General features: G+C 40.2%; 1 protein-coding gene across 43 annotated transcripts in view; it reads left to right on the top strand.

Moving 5' to 3' along the window:
- LOC135091120 (spectrin beta chain-like) overlaps nucleotides 1-14,148 on the top strand; it is a 93,429-nt gene extending 79,281 nt beyond the window's left edge. For 3 of the 43 annotated variants that reach the window (XM_063988497.1, XM_063988498.1, XM_063988481.1), the window contains 10 exons: nucleotides 522-1,703; nucleotides 3,413-3,534; nucleotides 4,054-4,115; nucleotides 5,262-5,321; nucleotides 6,578-6,721; nucleotides 8,133-8,285; nucleotides 8,636-8,719; nucleotides 9,507-9,600; nucleotides 9,992-10,171; nucleotides 10,485-12,352. In XM_063988497.1, the coding sequence (XP_063844567.1) occupies nucleotides 522-1,703; nucleotides 3,413-3,534; nucleotides 4,054-4,115; nucleotides 5,262-5,321; nucleotides 6,578-6,721; nucleotides 8,133-8,285; nucleotides 8,636-8,719; nucleotides 9,507-9,600; nucleotides 9,992-10,171; nucleotides 10,485-10,677 (2,274 nt within the window). In that variant the 3' untranslated portion in view covers nucleotides 10,678-12,352. Of the gene's footprint in view, nucleotides 1-521; nucleotides 1,704-3,412; nucleotides 3,535-4,053; nucleotides 4,116-5,261; nucleotides 5,322-6,577; nucleotides 6,722-8,132; nucleotides 8,286-8,635; nucleotides 8,720-9,506; nucleotides 9,601-9,991; nucleotides 10,172-10,484; nucleotides 12,353-13,640 lie in introns of those variants that run through there. The other 40 variants (XM_063988515.1, XM_063988499.1, XM_063988496.1 and 37 more) reach the window with 33 other exon arrangements.
- The last annotated feature ends 5,177 nt before the right edge of the window (nucleotides 14,149-19,325 follow it).

Genomic DNA, 19,325 nt, shown 5'->3' with positions numbered 1-19,325 from the left:
GATGAGTTTTTAATTCTGAGCTAACAAAGTCCATGAATAAGACACATTGTGGTATGTTTCATAAGTGATTCACCTGGTGCATGAAACCACCAGTTTTGGAGTGTTGGATACTTAGGTTAAGGAGACTTGACCCTATTACTTTCCAGAGAAATGGAGGATGGGTAGAATGCCATGTTTATCTATCCATCTTCATATTTATCTGTGTATCTGTATATGTTCAAGGCTTTAGATATATTTATTCCTGAGTCTTAAATGCATATATATAGTTTAATGTCAAAATTTTGGTCTTGCTGTTTTCTTTAAATTCACTGAAAATTTAATACACTGTTCATTTATTTTATATCTTTTTCAGGGCAATACTTTTTTCTTTTTTATAGTACACAGTTTCTTTGAGTGTGATGTTTAGTTAATGCATGATTAAAAGTTTCCCTTTCCTTGTTTTGTGTTGGTGTATCTACTTTGCATGTTATTGTAGTACATAATGCTCTTCTAATTTGTCTTATTCTTGTGGTGGTTGACAGCTTGAAATTAAAACACTCAGTCGTCGAGACTCTTCCTTAAAGAATAGGGACTGGAGCAGCCGCCGTCTCTCCATGCCCTCCTGCCCCACTCACTCTTATGGCTCACACCACAGCTCCTCCCCGGCCTCCATACTCCCTTTCTTTACTGCATTTTCCTGCCCTTCTTTGAGTATGTTCCACTCCACACAAGTCAACAGTGGCTTGAGAATGCCAGATATTAGGATTCAACCTCCTGTGCTCAGTGGAATTAGAAAACGTAAGCGTCTTAAATCTGCTTCTAACCCACAGTTGTCACAGACCATCAACTTCAAAGATTCTGACACAAATGGTCTGTTTCATGATATACGATTTGAACGTGGCAACTATTTTGAAGGCCAGCAATCCAATATTCACTTGGGCCTTCCATTGCAATCAGATGCTGGCACCTCACTGTTCTTGAATTCACGAACTTCTGGCAGTAATCACCAGTCAACAGACAGCTTAGGCAGACATGACTCTGTATCCCCAGTGGACTCCCTTGAAGGCCCAGAGCATGAGCTTGTGTCTGCTAGTCCAATTCAAGAATTTGTTAGTGTGGACAAGTATGAATCGCCTTATTTAGAGGAATCAGCTTATCGCATTTCATCGTTCTGCTTGCAACACAATGGTGGTAGTGGTGCCCCAGATGTGAGTGATGAGGAGGTCTATGTTTCATCAGGGAATAATAGATTTTACATGAGAAATCCATTGTTAGTCTATTCAGACAGTATGGACAGTTTGGAAGAGGGCCCCACACTGCCACCCATCTATGAGGTTGAGGGCGAGGGATCTGAGATAACTGAGTTAGCAAGTTCACCAAAATCTAGTCAGCTTTTAAGGACAGAGTGCACTGAAGGGGGAGTTGAGAAACCTAAGGCACAAGCACAGCAACAGAGACACTCGTGCCATGACTCCTGTGCTCAGTATTGCTCTCAGAACGACTCCATCATGAGCTACTATTCTGTCGTCCCTCCTGAAGAAGGGAGGGAAAGTGTGCGCAATGTTGACCACCTGGTAGATAGGCTGGATGTGAAGCACTTGCACAGTTGTTCCTCTCCTTCCTCTCCTTTCCCCCTCACTCCACCCAACACTTGTGATTCCTCTCCTAAGCTGAGTAACACTATAGCACCAAGAAATAACCTGCATGCTCTGTCGGGTGTAGAGGTAAAGTACTAGCCTGTGTTAAAAAGCTGCTAATCATGGCTTGATCTTGTGCATCAATGAGGAAAACTTCACTTCATATGGCACAACCTAATATTGTCTTTCTGCATACCACACTGACATCCCGCTTAGTGAAGGATAGACAAAAGCTTTACCAACTAGGTTTTACATTTCTTATCCCTGACCTGTTATTCATTTATATATTTATTTATTTATCTTTTTTTTCACTTTGTATTTTGAATTTTTTCAGTTTCTTTGCTACACAAAGACATTATATCCTTTTTTGCCCTTCAAACTCCTCTCCATCACTGGCTTGACAGCTTTCTTGCTCTAAAGCTTTATGTCTAAAAATGTCAAATTGGTCTGAAATTCTACTAACCCTTGCTTATACTGGCTTGTGTGGGTCAGCCATGCAAAATAACAATGATAATATTATTTTCATGTGAGGCATGTATGTACACTGAGAATAAAGTAAGCATTGGATGTATGTGTAAAAGTAATCTGTGCAGCAATATTGCAGAGATAAGCAAACAAAATTCAAATTAAAGAGTAGTTATGTAATGACTAAGAGTATGTAACTTTTTCATTATTTGCACATCAAATTCATAAATGGAGAAAATGCTTTTGGAATCTTACAGTAAATAAAGGAAATTTGTAAGTGGTAAAGAAAGATCCAAATAAAATAAAGTTTGAGTAGCCAACAAAAAAGCTGTCAGGTTTTCAAAATGTTATGAGAACTTTAATATGTTCACCTAAATCAATTAATGGTAAACACTTTCAGAGAAGAATATAAAGAGATACTTGATAATTTAAAACTCAGAATAATAAGTGATGCAGAAGAAAAGTAAACAAAAACTAATGAATCTTGACACACTTCATAATAAACAGTGTGAATAGTGGATCTGCAGCATTTTGTGTTGTTTATTTATTCATTTGTTTATTTATTTTAATTTATTCTCTTTATTACATAGTTTATTTATTTATTTATTTACTTATTTATTTATTTATTTATTTATTTATTTATTTGCTTATTTTATTTATTTTATTATTTTTATTTATTTATTTATTTTATTTTTTTATTTGTTTATTTATTTATTCATTCATTTATTTATTTATTTTATTTATTTATTTATTTTTTTCACCTGCGTCTGGCTTCATGCTCCTGTTAATGTGGCAATGCATGTTCCCTTTCAGCAACAAATTTTGGGGTGATTTACTTTTAAGAACACATTAGGGGTTGTGACTGGAGCTTCTTGTCCTCATGGGGAAATGCATATGTTCAGTTTTCTGTATAAAAAAAAAATATAGATATTACTTTCAATGCATGTTTTTAATAAATATCCTTATGATTGGGGCTTCAAATTGTTGCTTTTCTCAGTATAGGCTTAAGGAAGGATGTAAATGGTACTTTCAATGTGTTTTATTACAATATGCATGTAAAGTTTGGTGGATTTGCCTGCAGGAAATTTCTTGAGCTTGTTATGGAAGCTAAATATCTTATCCAGGGAAGTTAAGTTTTTGCAGTGATGTGAAGTACAGCTTTCAGTGTGTGTGTGTGTTCAGTAGATTTGCATGATGAAGTGCTCCTCTTCTTCCAATTACAGAGACTCATGATTAGGGTTAAAGATAATTATCACTTTGCCCTTATTGTTTTAAGTATGTGGGCTTTGGATTTACATGGATCTGCAACTGACCGAACTCTTGGGTTACAGTTTGAGTTGAAAGAACTAAAGAGAAAACAAGAAGAGGAGGAGGAAGAACGGCAGCGACAAGAGGAGCTAGCAAGACAGGCAGCTGCTCCCCCACCACAGTCCCCCGACCAACCCACGGACGGGTGAGTGTGTGCAGGGAGAGGCAGGAGTGGTGGAGAGAGTGTAGGGTGATGAAGAGGGCAGTGATAGAAACTAATCTTTGGAGTATTTCTTTACACTTCCAATAGAGGTATGACTCACTTAGAATTCATGCTTCTTTTTTTCAATATTATGGTTTTGTTATTAAAGTCAGAATTTTTTATATTTTTGTGTAGCTGAGAGGATTCCTTTTATGTCACTACTTGCATGATGAGGCACAGTTTCATAATTTCCCATCATGCACAGTTGCCCAAAGGAGGAACTGAGGGATCTCATACAAACATTCAGACAAAAAGCAGTATCTAGCAACCACCTCTATTTCACAGCTCCTGTTCTTGGTGCCAGTGGAGTTTTTAATGATAAAAATCACTTCATCAGTTCATGTATTGATCTTTATTCCATTTATAGACATGCACTTAGTGACATGACTGCCAGGGGCAGGTGTACATAGTGACCAGTCACATCATACTGTTCCCTGTGCACAACAAGCTGTTTCATTTCAGAGTCGATGGTTCAGGAGAAGATTCCCACTTGAATGGAGAGGAGCATGATGAATCACGAGAAGGTAAAGTTGGGCATGTTGTGTTGGCTTTAGGTTACGTTTGTGCCAGGATGCAAGTCTTGCCTGGAAGCATACTGTTATACAAGGGTTGGAGGCATCAGCTGCTCTGTATCTTTGCTGATCATTGCATTAGGCCTGGCATCAGTGTGAAATGCAGCTTCTTATCAATATATTGCTAGAGCAAGATAAGAAGCAGGGCAATGCAACTGCCTTGGTGACTGGAAATGGATGGGTGGATGCACTTATAGTTCCGTTCACCAGTTATTTCTGTTGAAGGAAGTTTTGATGTGGGCTTTCAGTAATAACACTGAAAGATCTGATGCTATAGCCCTAACATGGTTATGTTTTTTTTGCCAGTGATTATTCACTAATACTTTATGAGTTAAATTTTAGGTGCTACTGTTTTGTGTGTGTGTATGTGTGTGTGTTTGCATGTGCATATTGTTTAATGTGTGTGTGTGTGTGTGTGTGTGTGTGTGTGTGTGTGTGAGAGAGAGAGAGAAAAAGAAATTAACCTAGTTTTATATATATATATATATATATATATATATATATATATATATATATATATATATATATATATATATATATATATATATATATATATATATATATATATAAGAATAAGTTAGCTTATATTGACATGTAAATTACTAACATTTGCATGGAGTTTCTTATGCTAGACTTGTTGACAGTCAAGTTCTACTCAAGGCCTTAACAGTTGGGCATACAGGCATAGATAAATAGGAGCAATTATTTTATAATATTGAACAGAAGCCTCACAGTAGTTTTATCCCTTTGTTAGCTTTAGCACAGAAGATAAGCATATTTTTTGTGCACGGCCAAAACACATGTGCACTTATACTTGATGGGAGACTGCATGGCATGGAATGTTAGACTCACTCACCTTGTCATCCTAGTCACACACTGATGTGGATAGCCAATAGTGTGATCAGAGTGAAGACTGTATAATTATGTAAGAGTAGTAGAGTGTCTTCCTGATGTGTATACTACCTTAGTGTGTGTGTGTGTGTGTGTGTGTGTGTGTGTTTGTGTGTGAGAGAGATTTTGGTATTAAGCATCACTAAGCTGTAGGTATTTGTGCTGATATGGCTGAAGAGACATTTTCATTTGTTATTTTGTGGTCAGCCGTTGAGCCACCATCGGCTGTTGCTCCCCCCAAGGGCCACCCCCATACATTGCCCCGAGGTAAGCCCTGCCCCATGAGGCAAGTGTGGCCAGCTTATGCACCTTTGTCTTGAGTCACAGCGCTTAATGACCACAGTCGTATCACCCATAATGCTTCGCTCTGGCCTCAAGTACAGTACCAGGCAAGAGTCGAGTAACACGTCACACTCACTTCCAATGTACCTGTTTTTTCCTCGGTGTAAAGTCCGCTGATCTGCCAAGAATCTATCACTTATTAAACTTCATAAGATTGTCAGCAGATAGGAGGATTTTCAATTGAGGGAAAATACAAAACACAATCTTAAGGCCTCTGATCTGCTAAGAATGCACCTGAAAAGATTCTTAAAAGATTAGAAGACTTATGATTGAGGGAAGATGGAGAGCAAGTTGCAGGTGAGTGTGGAGGGTTACTCATCTTGCAGCTGTGAACGTACAATAAAGCAGCTTGTACCCACAGCCTTTCAAGAGCATCCCTACACTGTAAATATCATGAAGTTTAGAAGGCTCATAGAAGAGCCTCTAATTCACTCATTAAAGAGATGTTACTTGCCTAAATGCATAGTGAATCTCTCTCTCCATATGTGCAACTAGTGATGTGGTAGTAATAGCAACTTAGTAACTAATATTAATGCTAAAATTGTGTGTAAATCTATATTTGTTTTACTTAAGTGAAAAATTTAAAATATATTTCACATTGTCCCAATTCTGCAGTGGTCAGGTTCCTGTGTGTTGGTTGATCTCATTGGGTATTTTCTTGCTCTATACTCCAAGCTGTCATGGTAGTGTTTTGGTGGTGCACAGGGTGGTTTTGTGTGGGGTGTGTTTCTCTCACACATCAAGTGGTTTTGTCTCTGTGTGTCCTCTTGGGTCTTGTTTGTGGATCTGTCGTTTTCTTGGGTGAAAATTTTTGTGTCACCGTCCATCTTGGTGAAGGGTGCACAGATCAGAACTTTCTCTGCCTCTCTATCTCAAACAGAAAGGTAAGGTGTGTTGGTGTGCCTCTTAGATTGTGTTCATAATGTTGTCCCTAGATGCCTTTTTAACTTGTTATTGATTACAATAATTATTGTGTTAATCTAGATTTAGCAGAGCTGGCTGTTTTATGTTTTATTTACTACAGGCAGTAGCCAAGCTTTTATTTGTTTTAATATTTGTGTTGATCAAATAGTTGTCATGAGTTGATATTAATTCAGTAGTTTATTATTATTTGCCATTTGAGTTAATATTTGAGTTGTGCATGTAGAGGCATGTAGCATGATGTGCATGCTGTGTTGTAGAGCATGATGAGAGCGCAGCTGTTCTTCGGGGTAGTGCACCCAGCACCCCACGTCCCCCATCCACCCCCGCCACACCCACCTTCGCCGCCGCTGGGGCCGGGCGAGGGCGGCCGGCATCTGCCACCCTCCCTGCCACCACCTCGCGTGAGTACACACCCACACACAGTCACTCGTACCCACACTAAACTACTGATTATTCAACCAGTCATGTTCTTCATTAACTACAGACATGTTACTGATGTATTAACATTTTACAATCTTTAACATTTGTATATCCTAATATGTTCTCTTGTAAATCAACATGAAATATGAAGTATTTCACATATAACTGCATATACATATTTTTATTTCTTCAGAGGTAAGTCTATTTGCTTCATATAAAAGAAAAGATAAATAACTAATTCCATAACAAAGAAATTGTTATATAAAGTAGTTTCAGTGATAAATAGTTTGTCCTTTAATGAAAATAATAACAAGCACTAAAACACTGTAATGGCAATGGCCGCTTGAGCACCATGTCAGCTGTGCCATTCCAGCAACACTGCCATGCACCCTTAACATTACACTCATTGCTTACAATGGTAACAGTTATTCCACACACACACACACACACACACACACACACGCACACACGCACGCACACACACACACACACCTGTACATCTAAAAATAAATGAATAGTTACCAACAAATAAAACACATTTACAAACTAACACATACAGACTACTGCCTCATTCTTCAGAACTTAAGCTATAAGAATTTTGTGTGCTTTTGGAATTTATGATTAAAGTCACATCTAGTAAGGACATTCAGAAAATGAACAGATTTCTGCTCTTCCATGTAACTCACAAAACACCCAGACTCATTTTACAATACCCCTACTCTAAAGAATTGTGCTCTCTGCTGCACTCTAAAATTTGTTTGTAGTCTAAGTATAGATTAACTTTGAGTTTTGATTTTTTTGGACTATAAAAATTACCAATATTTAGCCTTAACTTAAGCAAGCCTGCATAAAGTACCAGATGGCTTATTTGCATCCCACTAACATCCTTGACCTCCCCCTGCTGCTGAAACATTTTTGTCAGTGTTCCTTGACATTGTGAAGTATATATTTAGTACATCCAGTATTAACCCTAAAGAGTAATAAACTTGAGACAGAGAGAGGCATTAGCCTGACTGTATAGCATGGCAGACAGTTTTATCCGCATGCCTATTAATGTGCATGTTCATTGCTTGGCTTTGCATGTCAATACTACAAGCTTGTGGTATATTTTGTTGTCAGAACAGAAAATGGTGGAAGGGCGCACTGCTTGCTTTGGCTTCGTAAGTATGCATGGCCACAGTGGAGAATATTTCTATTTTTCTACGAGCTTGACTCTTATTCTGGTATTGGGACGTCCCAGAGAATGTGAGCTACTCTGCACTCATTGGATATTTTCTTTTGCTTTGAGCACAATCACTCATCACATTGCTAGTCACCACTTCTCCACTGTGGTCTGCTCGGTGCCTCACCGACAATGTTCTGAATTTGTGCGTTCCTGTTCTGTCTGTTCAGCCCCTACTCCTGCTAGCAAGGAGTCGCGACGGAGGGTGCGTTCTAGATCCAAGTCTCCATTCCGCTCTTTCCGCTGGAAGAAAACCAAGACTTCTCCATCCGAAGCACCGGGTAGTGCATCTGACGATGAATCGAACCTGGAAAGGGCAGCAGGTAATTTTTTATTTTGTGAAGGTTGGAGGTGCACCCAGGCACTGTATCTGAGGGTTGTGTCTGCTGCGGGACTCGGGCGACGCAGGCGGAGCTGGAGTGTCTGTGGGAGGCAGTAGGGGTTCCTGAGTGTGGGGAGGGATGAGGCTTGCAGCATGCCACCACCAGTGTTGCTGAAGAAGTTACCATTTTTCAGAGTAGATCAGGAGTGGAAGCCTCATGGTTACCCATTGAGCCTATGCTTCTCCACAGAGTGGTGGTGTAGGTGTTAGGTGGCAGGGTGCTCAGAGTATTTGTAGACACTGATTTATGTTGTGTGAGGCTGAGTTTGGTGGTGTCTCCCTAACATGCAGCCCCCAAACACCCACCCTCAGTGGCCCCCTCAGCGACCGCTACCTCGGCAGTGGCCCCCTCGGCCCCTGCGCCGGCCAAGGAAGGTATGGCCGGGGACTCGGCTCAACTCTGACCTTAGTACTACATGTGTCTTGTCTGAGTCAAGTTTTATGTACTTGCTAGTGGTTTTAGTGTTTCATTTATTTATAGATTTTTTTCTTTTCATTGTTTTGTGATTTGTTCCTGCTATGTTTGCACAATTCTGATCACCGTCACTGCAGTGTTTAGTTATGTCCATCATACATACTGGAATGGCAGCTTATAGTGGTAGATGATAAAACTGACAACATAACTTCCTCAGTTCACAATTACATATGATTTTTTAGCTGTTCAAAACTAGGAATTTATTTTATGATGGTCTGATTTGGGTCTGTGTTGGGTGTGAGTGTTAGCGCATTATTTTGTTGAGCTCATTTTGTCCCTTAGTATGTTGTGGCCCTAGTTGTTTGGGAAGCTTGTTTAGGGGTGTGAGAGCTAGTCATGAGTTGCTGTATAGTTGTCCATGATATGATTTTAGAATGTACTGTATGTATAGCATTATTTATGATGAGAGAATTGGCTTAATATGCATGCAGCAAGAAGCATGATTCTCACAGAATGCTACTTTAAGTTCCATCACCTCAGTTCACATTATTTTAATTTGTTATGTTTCCTCAGTCACTTTGTACAGGTTGAAGCTGCCTTGAATGGTAATGTTAGTGAAATGTAAATACATGGCTAATTCACACATTCTGATATGAATAGAGATTTACTTTGAGAAAACTTCAAATATAAATCAACGCTTACTGAGCAGCAGTGTTTGTGTCTCCATCATCTGTCTGACTACCGCAGAGAGACCAAGCCCAACCGGTGACGAGGACCAGCTGGAAGGTAGTCTGGTGCGCAAACATGAGTGGGAGTCGACCACAAAGAAAGCGTCCAACAGGTGAGTCCATTCCCAGTTGCAGGTGTGACTGAAGCAAGGCACTACACCAGTGAAGCCAAGGGGGGCGGGGGGGACTCAAGGATCAGGATGTTGATTGTGGTGGTGTGTTTTGTACAGAGTGTGTTTATGCTTTGTTAGTCTGATGTGATGAAGAGTCTGTGGGATACTGGGAAGGTTAGGGTTGTTAGGACTGCAGAGGACAGAGTGGTTTGGTCACCTCTCGTTCTTCCTCTCTTTATTGTCTTCTTCCTTTATCTCTTTATTTATGCTGTTTCATTCACAAGAGAGCATTTTGGATCACATCCATGTAGAGAAAAGATAGGATTTTGCAGGTAACTCTAGTGTATTACAACCTAAAGCCTGAAATGACATGTTGCCTCATTACCTACAGGTCGTGGGACAAGCTGTTCCTGGTTCTGCGAGGCAACACACTCTTCTTCTACAAGGACCGTAAGAGTTACCAGGCCGCCCCAGAGGTCTACTTCAGGGCTGAGATTCCCTGCGACCTCTCTGGGGGACAGGCCTCCGTGGCTGATGACTACACCAAGAAAAAGCATGTGCTGCGCCTGAGGTGAGTGTGCTGTGGTGCTGGATCCTGTGCTGTGATAGATGGTGAGGTTTTCAGTCCTGTGCTCTGATGTGCTGGATCACTTTCTTTCTGTCTCTCTTTTTTTCTTTTAAATTTACAGTCTGCTTGGTGTTGGAAACCATATCAGGAGATAAAAATTGATATATGCTCCTTTAGTACTTTGCAGGGTGTAGAATTTTGAACACTCTATCTTACCTGTGCAGATCAAGCCTTTATTTGACAGGTTTGTTTGGTCCAGGTAACTTGAGCATGTGAAGCACGACTGAGCAGTAATGAGTGGAACCTTCCTCCACAGATTGGTTAGTGGCTCTGAGTATTTGTTCCAAGCCAAAGATGAAGAGGAGCTGAACACATGGGTGGCTGCCCTTCAGGTGGCCACATCCGCTGAGGGTTCTGCTGGCCCATCCCGCTCCCAGACACTGCCGGCCGGCTCCGAGAAGAAGGACGAACCCAAGCGACGTAGTTTCTTCACCCTCAAGAAGAAATAATGGACTGCCTTAAAGTCCATGACTGACCACTCTCCCTCCAGTTCCTTGCTTCCTTTTCTATATAGTCATTATTCTTTCTGCTGGTAATCTCCTCTTCTGTCCTGAGTCTTTTAATGTTAAAAAGTTTTATAAACGCCCATTTTCAGACCCAGCATGGAATACATACATGGGGTTTGGATTGCTGCTGCTGGTGTAGGCCTTTGTTGTTGGCAACTATTACTGCTGTGGGAGTGGGGACAGAATATGCTGTGCTTGGCATCATCAGCTTACCCCCATGCAGTGCCTCCTATGCTGGGTCCGAAGAGAAGCATTGCAAAAATTGTGCTGATTTTTCTATATTGACAATTTTATTCTCTAAAAGATTACTTGACCTTTTAATTGTATTATTGGTATCACGCATGATATCAAATTTGCCCTGACATAAAATGTTGATAGTTTTGTGTACTAGTTCAGGTGGAAGAAATGTGAGTGTGTGCAGTTCCCAATGTCTGCCTAGCACTGCCATGGCTGAGTGTTCCTCTCTTGAGGGATAGTGTGGAAATAATATATTTAGTGAATTCTCATATGTCCTTTACTTTACAAAAATAATGATTTGTTAATTTTATCCGTCTTTAGCTGTAGTACCACAGTTTTGACTAGATAGCACCTATGTAATTGTACTGTACAGAGAAGATTAGAACTATACCTACTGTGCTGCTTTAAGCTTAAATTTACAAACCATTCATGTACCACTTCACAGCTGTTCAAATCATTATGAGAGTATGAGAGCCAGCCACCAACTTAGTCTTGTAAATGGGCAAATGTACTCTGCTTGGGAGAGTAGATGTGTCATGGAGATAGTATTTACTTTTTTCATTATCATTTTTTCCCTTCCAAGTTTTCAGCCATAAGTTTTCATACAAAAAATCAAATTCAGCATTTCAACATCAGCATTGATCTGGAGCGCTCCGGAGTCCTTCACAGAGCAGCCAGCCTCCCTCAGCAGCGGCGAGAGTCCTGTGGTCCCGATTAGCATGGTAGGATTCGCTCCTCACCCACACTGTGCTTGACTCGTGCTTTTCATCATCTTCAATTTCCCTGCCGATGTGACCTGCTGCCTGCTGGAGTCTCATTCCTGCTGATCATGAATAAAAACTAAAAAAATAAAAAAATAAAAAAAAGAGAGACCAAACACTGACGTACGTTTGATTCACGTTTCCTCGCATCTTTTCGTCTTCTAGTCAGGAAGTAAAAGCAATAAAAAAAAGAAGTGTGCTACCCATGTTGGTGTTCCTCAGGGTCAGGGACTGGGTTCTCGCCTGGTCTCCGACTCCCTCCTCTGTTTCATGGTTGTTCATCGGTAGTTGTGATTTCCGTTTGTTTCCTCTGAGTGTCCACCTTCCATCACCTGATTCTCGTGTAGTCCCAAGGCTCCAGCAGCAGCGGTACCACTCGGCAGTTGTAATGGTGACTAACGACAGAATTACGTATCGTTCCACAACTAGACATCTCTCAGTCATCGCCACTAACTTTTTAAAGGAGGGATGTTGGGTGAAACAAATGCTTACAGGCTTTATAGCTGTAGGGTAAGATTTCTGACTAAATTTACTTGACTGGAGTAATCTTAATTGTTACATATAAAAGTGACCACTGTATATCATATATTGTGACACTTAAATAAAATTGTTTAAGTGATTGCAAAGATTTTCATTACACTACTAACAGTCTTAAAATAAAAAGGCTTGTGGTGACTGATACTTCTTTCACTGTCATATTTCTATAATTTTCACAACTAAATGACTTCTTTCTTTAGTTAGTCATGCATCATGGTTCTTAGTATAGTGACTAAAATGCATGCAATAAAAAAATGTATTCTTTTAAGCAAGACATGAGGGGGCTTAGTGCTGGAAAGATTAAAACCTTTCTGGCCAATTGAAAACACCAACCTAAGAATTAAGTTTGGTCTGGAAAAATTAATTGGAAACTAAGAAGATTGGGACTGCAAGAAACATAAGGGTGTAAAACATTGATAACTAAGAGAATGTGAAAATATTGTCTTCAAGGAAATGTGCAGAAATTTTAATTAAAACTTGGTGAGATTTACATAGAGGTCTTGATGATACAACATAAGAACTTGGGAACGGAATAGGGGAATCTAAAGGCCTATTCTTATTAGATCTTGTAATGCATTAGGTAATTGTGAAAGGGATATAACACTGCAAGTAGAAATATACAATGGCACTTCATGTTTAGCGACACAAATAGTCTGGGGAAACATTGCTAAAAGAACTCAATGCCTGTGGAGAAAAATGTGGATGTCCCAAGGAAGTTAACTATTTCTCCTTTCGAGCAGTTTTAATTAATAAAAATCATATCAGTCATTAAAAGCAATCAATAAATAAAGATCTGCAACCAAGGGTACCAAAAGGAAGTCAAGGAGGCCAGGACAGGGAAGGCGTGGAGGGGACAGTGTTGTCAATATAGTAGTCTTATTAAATTTTAGGTGTGCATATTTTTGGACATTTTCAAATCACCTTAAGTACATATACCAAACAATAGTATGATAATTTATTGTATCAAATTAACAAGACTGTGAACGTGAATGTCCCCCACGCCACACGCATCGCTAAGCATGGACTAGGGCTTCTGGAGGTGTCGCTAAGCTTAACGCTATGCCAATACACGCTAAGCTTGAAGCCCGCTGTGAAACTTGCTGAAATATATTTTGAAACCTTGTTAATCCATTTTGTGAATTTAGGAACATACGTAAGCTACAAGACACTGAAGGCCTCTTTTTATTTGATTATTATGAAAAGGAAATAACACTGGAAATAGAAGTGAGTAAGAAAATAAAGGGAACATGTGATTGAATAGATAAAACATAGAATCCATGGAGGAGTACATTAACTGATGAAATTATATAGATGTGGGAGGGACAACAAGAGGGAGACTAACTAATATACCTGTAAATTGTCTTTTTTTAGGCCTGGTGCCACATCTTTTGTTTGCTGGGGCCTGGTTGGCTGTGGGCTGGCCGAAGAGGATCACCGGGGAATGCTACACAATTCTCTTTCTAGAATCCGAATAATGAAAGAAAAAAGGGAGGGGGGAAGGAATGTCATGAAGTGGATATAATGGTATTGTACATATTACATTCAGGTTATACCTCGTCTTGTACAAAATTAATTACTGATCAGAATATCACGAAGTTGTATTTTTATTTTTCAGACAGAGTTCCATAGTAATCCTCCACTTGTGTGTAGTAGGTGTAGCTAGTTATAACTTTTTTTTTTTAATAAAAAAAAAATCAGGTTGGCGCTAAATAGTTCACCATTAATTCAATTATACCTTCTCGTACTTTGATATATGTTTCTTGCACTGTAATAACTATTTTTTTTTGTACTTTACTTTCTTATTTTCCAAAAGGATGTATTAGGGAGAGGAATAAAAAAAAATGTGTGTATTTTCTAAAAATAAATATATTTCCGAAAACCTGCATTTCTAACCATGATAAAAAGAATATATATATATATATATATATATATATATATATATATATATATATATATATATATATATATATATATATATATATATATATATATATATATATATATATATATATATATATATATATATATATATATATATATATATATATATATGTTAGTGGGGATGTACGGACAAAAAAAAATGGTTGCGGGTTAACATAAACGAGATAATGTAGACAATTTTTACAGTCGTACTCCTTCAGGGTAAACGTACGATGGCAGAGACGAAGAAACAAGCGTGTGGGGAGGACGTGCTCGGGCTCTTTGTACAAAATGTGCAAATCATACTTTTAGCACTTGTGACGTGCGTGTGTGACTTGCACACCTATAAAGGATCATGTACTGATACGAATAGCGGTAAGAGTTAAGTGGTAAAAGAAAGAAATAACAAAGACAAGTAGTGGAAGACGAACAAGGCACGGGGCCCGAGGGACGCCAGCCAGCCGGTGATTACAACGCTTCTCTCAAGGTAATTCAGTGACTTGTGTTTCATCTCCTTGTGGCCTCTTGGTATTGTGTACGCCTCTGTGTCACCGGTATCAGTGCAGCGGGCGAGGGTGTTGGCGGGAGGGAATAACTGGTGACATCATGACTTCCCATATGTTAGTTTTCTCTAATGGCGTCGCGTTAGTGAAGTGCTTACAACCATCCCTCGTTATCCACGGGGCTCAGGTAACAGACACAACCGTGGATAGGAAAATTAGTGCCCTTCTTAAGAACACCTGAGCCCCAATGCCTTGTTGAAGAAAAACTGCTTGCTATTCATGTTAACTAAAAAAAATGAAAAAAAAAAAAAAAACGATGAACGCTGGAAGGCTGCCACTCATCACTGCCTCTGTTATTTGAATTTGTGGTTGGCAGCAATCCGTGGAAAATTGAAGCCATGGTAATTGAAACCGATGGTAACGAGATTACTACTGTTGTTGGCATCCTAAGTACAGGCCATCGTAAGGTTGATTCTCGTAAAGTTTTGTGTGGTTATCCCAAATAGATCCTCAATCCTTATAGAACAAAAATAAATAAAAAATAGAAAAAAAAAAAAAAATAAATAAATAAAAATAAATAAAAAAAGTTAATTCTGTGAGCACTAGTGGGCGTCCCAGGTACACGGCCGCGGTCATTAGATTGGTTCTCGTCAAGTTTTGTGTGGGTGTCATAAACGATCTATTTTAATCTTATTCTGATAAAGTTTTAGTTACAGATCATCATCTTTCTAAAATATTTTTTTAATTTATATCTTTTATTGACTTGTTAATGGTATGTATGTATGTATGTATGTGTGTATTATTATTATTATTATTATTATTATTATTATTATTATTATTATCATTCGTTTTTACTTTTCGCCTCGTGTCACATGGTAAAGTTGATTTTGGTAAAGTTTTAGTTACATAAAGGTGAATTGTCTAAAATACTCACTTTTTTATTGGTGATTTCTATTTTTCTAGACTTGTAAGCTGGTAAATGAAGGTACTTGCCAGATATTACTATATTTATACGAAACATTTTGCAGAACTTAATCACTACATTGGGTAACTGTACTTAAGAGGCCGCGGACAGGGAAATTGATGGTGAGTGGCATGATAATCTGTCTTCCTTCCTTCCTTCCTTCCACTGACACACGAACAGGCACACCAGCACCCATCAATCTACCAGTCTTGAATCACTGTCTGCATCCCTTCCTTCCATTAACAAACGAACAGGCACACCAGCACCCATCACTCTACCAGTCTTGAATCACTGTCTGCATCCCTTCCTTCCATTAACACACGCACATACTAACACCCATCACTCTCTACCAGTCTTGCATCATTATTTGTCTCCATTTCTTCCTTCCATTAACAAATAAAAGACATACTGGCACCCATCACTCTCTACCAGTCTCGAATCACTGTCTTCATTCCTTCCTTCCTCTTTAACGCACGAACAAGCTTGCCAACACTCATCACTACCAGTCTTGCATGATAATCTGTGTTCAGTCCTTCCTTCCTCTCTTCAACATAACAAACCAGCTTTTATCACCCCTAGCAGTCCCACAGTCTTGAATCAGCACATGTCACCCGTGCATACATTCACAAAATCAACAAAAAGAATCAGCGAAATTCTTAGTATGTGAGGGGCATTGTGAAGTGAAGATTGGAGTGCTATAAATAACTAGTAGAAAGGTTGTGTAGGTCAGGGAAGGAGTGGGGGACACAGTGGGGGGGGACACAGGTGGAGTCCTGGCTGCTTCTCCTCTCCCTCCCTCTCCCGCCTCCCCGCCTCCCCTGTCCTCTCCTCTCCCTTTTGTCTCTGTCATGGTGTTTCATTCGCAACAAAAGTTCTAATGCGATAATTAACGGTACGTGAGTTTGTTTGTTACGCTTTGTTATGTGAGAGCAGGTGTGTGTGTGTGTGTGTGTGTGTTTGGTAGGAAATCATTTCAGCATTACAACCTACACCTTTGTCGTATTTCCGGGGCGTGTCATTTAAAGGGAAACACGAGGCTGGAAAATCAACCATTCACTACCACATGGAAACACAAGACAGTGAAACACGCAACACAACAATGGCAACACCACACATCATTTACACTGACAACATAGCAACGTTCATAGATACGGCGTTATGCTGCAATCGCAACAAAAACACGTAAAATTTAGTGTATGAATTCTAGACTAATGTAGAATAAAGAAGGAACGATTAATATAAACCAAACTGTGTATAATAAAAACTGTGTGTGTGTGTGTGTGTGTGTGTGTGTGTGTGTGTGTGTGTGTGTGTGTGTGTGTGTGTGTGTGGACATCGCCTCCTTAATCAGCCCAGAGGCAGCTCTTCCCTTGCTGACGTCAGAGATGTGTCATGGCGTCATCAGTGACGTGAAGTGAGGGAGAGCAAGCTGAATGGTCGCCTGAAGTGAGAGTGGGAGAGAGGGAGAAGAGGAGGGAAAAGAGAGAGCAGAGGTGTGGTTAGAGAGAGAGAGAGAGAGAGAGAGAGAGGAGAGGAAGGATGACATGAATGAAAGACTAGGTGAGTAAAACAAAGGTATGAATGAGAGAGAGAGAGAGAGAGAGAGAGAGAGAGAGAGAGAGAGAGAGAGAGAGAGAGAGAGAGAGAGAATGCTGTGAATGAAAGACTGAATGGGTAGGAATTTATAGGAGATGTTAGAGGGAAGAGGGAAGAGGGAAGGGGATAGGATGTTTGTGAGGAATGAATGGGAAGAGAAGAGAACGGGAAGGGGGAAGAGATGGGATGTGTGTTGAGTAATGAATGGGAAAGAGAAGGGGAAGATGGAAGGGGTAGGATGTGTGCTGGGAATGGATGGGAAGGGGGGAAACAGGGAGGAAGGAGCAGGATTTGTCATGGAGAGTGATTGGGGAAGAGAAGGGAAGGGGGAAGGGGTGGGATGTGTGATGGGGTATGAATGGGAGGGGAAAGAAAGGGAAAGAAGGGGGAGGGATAGAATGTGTGATTGGGAAGGAATGGAGAGAGGAGGGGAAGGGAATGGGGAAGGCGTGAGATGGGGAGTGAATGGGAAATAGAAGAGAGGATGTGTGATGGGCAATGAATGGAAGGGGGAAGAAAGGGGAAGGATAATAATTGATAAACTTAGACTGAAAAAAAATAGTTAGGTTTTTTATTTATCGTGTCATCCACTAATTGTGTCTCTGCATCGATTGCCCGGGGGGAGAGAGAGAGAGAGAGAGAGAGAGAGAGAGAGAGGAGAGAGAGAGAGGAGAGAGAGAGAGAGAGAGAGAGAGAGAGAGAGGAGAGAGAGAGAGAGAGAGAGAATGTAAGCGGGATATTAATTATACAGGTACATACAGGTGAGTTAAGTGGGAAACTCTCTCTCTCTCTCTCTCTCTCTCTCTCTCTCTCTCTCTCTCTCTCTCTCTCTCTCTCTCTCTCTGTGCTTGTTTGTTTTGGCTTTCAGTATTTTTTATTTCATATTTCCTTCGTCATCATCTTGTCACGTTGTTGTTGTTGTTGTTGTTGTTGTTGTTGTTGTTGTTGTTGTTGTTGTTGTTGTTGTTAGTCTTGTTAATCTTGTTGTTGTTGTTCGTCGTCGTCGTAGTCGTCGTCGTCTTCTCTTCTTCTTCTTCTTCTTCTTCTTCTTCTTCTTCTTCTTCTTCTTCTTCTTCTTCCTTCTTCTTCTTCTTCTCTTCTTCTTCTTCTTCTTCTTCTCTTCTTCTTCTTTTTCTTCTTTGTCTTCGTCTACGTCTTCTTCTTTGTCTTCGTCTACGTCTTCTTCTTTGTCTTCGTCTACGTCTTCTTCTTCTTCTTCTTCTTCTTCTTCTTCTTCTTCTTCTTCTTCTTCTTCTTCTTCTTTCTTCCTCTTCTTCTTCTTCTTCTTCTTCTTCTTCTTCTTCTTCTTCTTCTTCTTCTTCTTCTTCTTCTTCTCCTTCTTCTTCTTCGTCCTGTCGCTGCTCACTTAGTCTCACCACACCAGCCTGGTAATATATAAATAAGCTGGAGTCTCTGATACTGCTGAAGGAGAAAGGTCAGAAGTGAACTCTCCCTCTCTCTCCCTCTCTCTCCCTCCCTCTCCCTCTCTCTCTCCCTCCCTCCCTCCCTCCCTCCCTCCCTCTCTCTCTCTCTCTCTCTCCTCTCTCTCTCTCTCTCTCTCTCTCTCTCTCTCTCTCTCTCTCTCTCTCTCTCTCTCTCTCTCTCTCTCTCTCCGTAGCAACCTTTGTTTTCTCTTCCTTTTTTTTTCGGTCATTGTTCGACTTTTGACCAGCAGGGGCACAGGAAACGCAGGTAACAGTGCAGGTGTTTATTCCACAGAAGGTGTGAACAGAAGGCTGGAGGTAGGTGATCTCTCGGCGCCAGGCCGCGCACTTCAACTTAACACTTATGACTGAAGCCTAGCTCGTTCACTCATACACGTATTCATGCCTCACACAAGTCTCGCTCATTCACTCGTTCACACAACTAGCTAACAACCACACACCTCCCCCCGAGACATAAGGAAGATTCCTTATCTTTGTTATGGCTACCGTAACACATGAAACAAAGTTACAATGATTGAAGTACAGAAAACACGGTACATATACACAAAACAAACACAGCGTACAATGAACACGTACGACTAATCGTAGGTGCTACGGTGCCACCGCACCTGCAGTCGTCTCGGCTCCC

This window comes from Scylla paramamosain, chromosome 36 (assembly GCF_035594125.1).
Source record: "Scylla paramamosain isolate STU-SP2022 chromosome 36, ASM3559412v1, whole genome shotgun sequence".
NCBI classification, from domain to species: domain Eukaryota; kingdom Metazoa; phylum Arthropoda; class Malacostraca; order Decapoda; family Portunidae; genus Scylla; species Scylla paramamosain.
The sequence above is the reverse complement of the archived record's forward strand: the minus strand, read 5'-3'. Positions and strand labels throughout refer to the sequence as shown.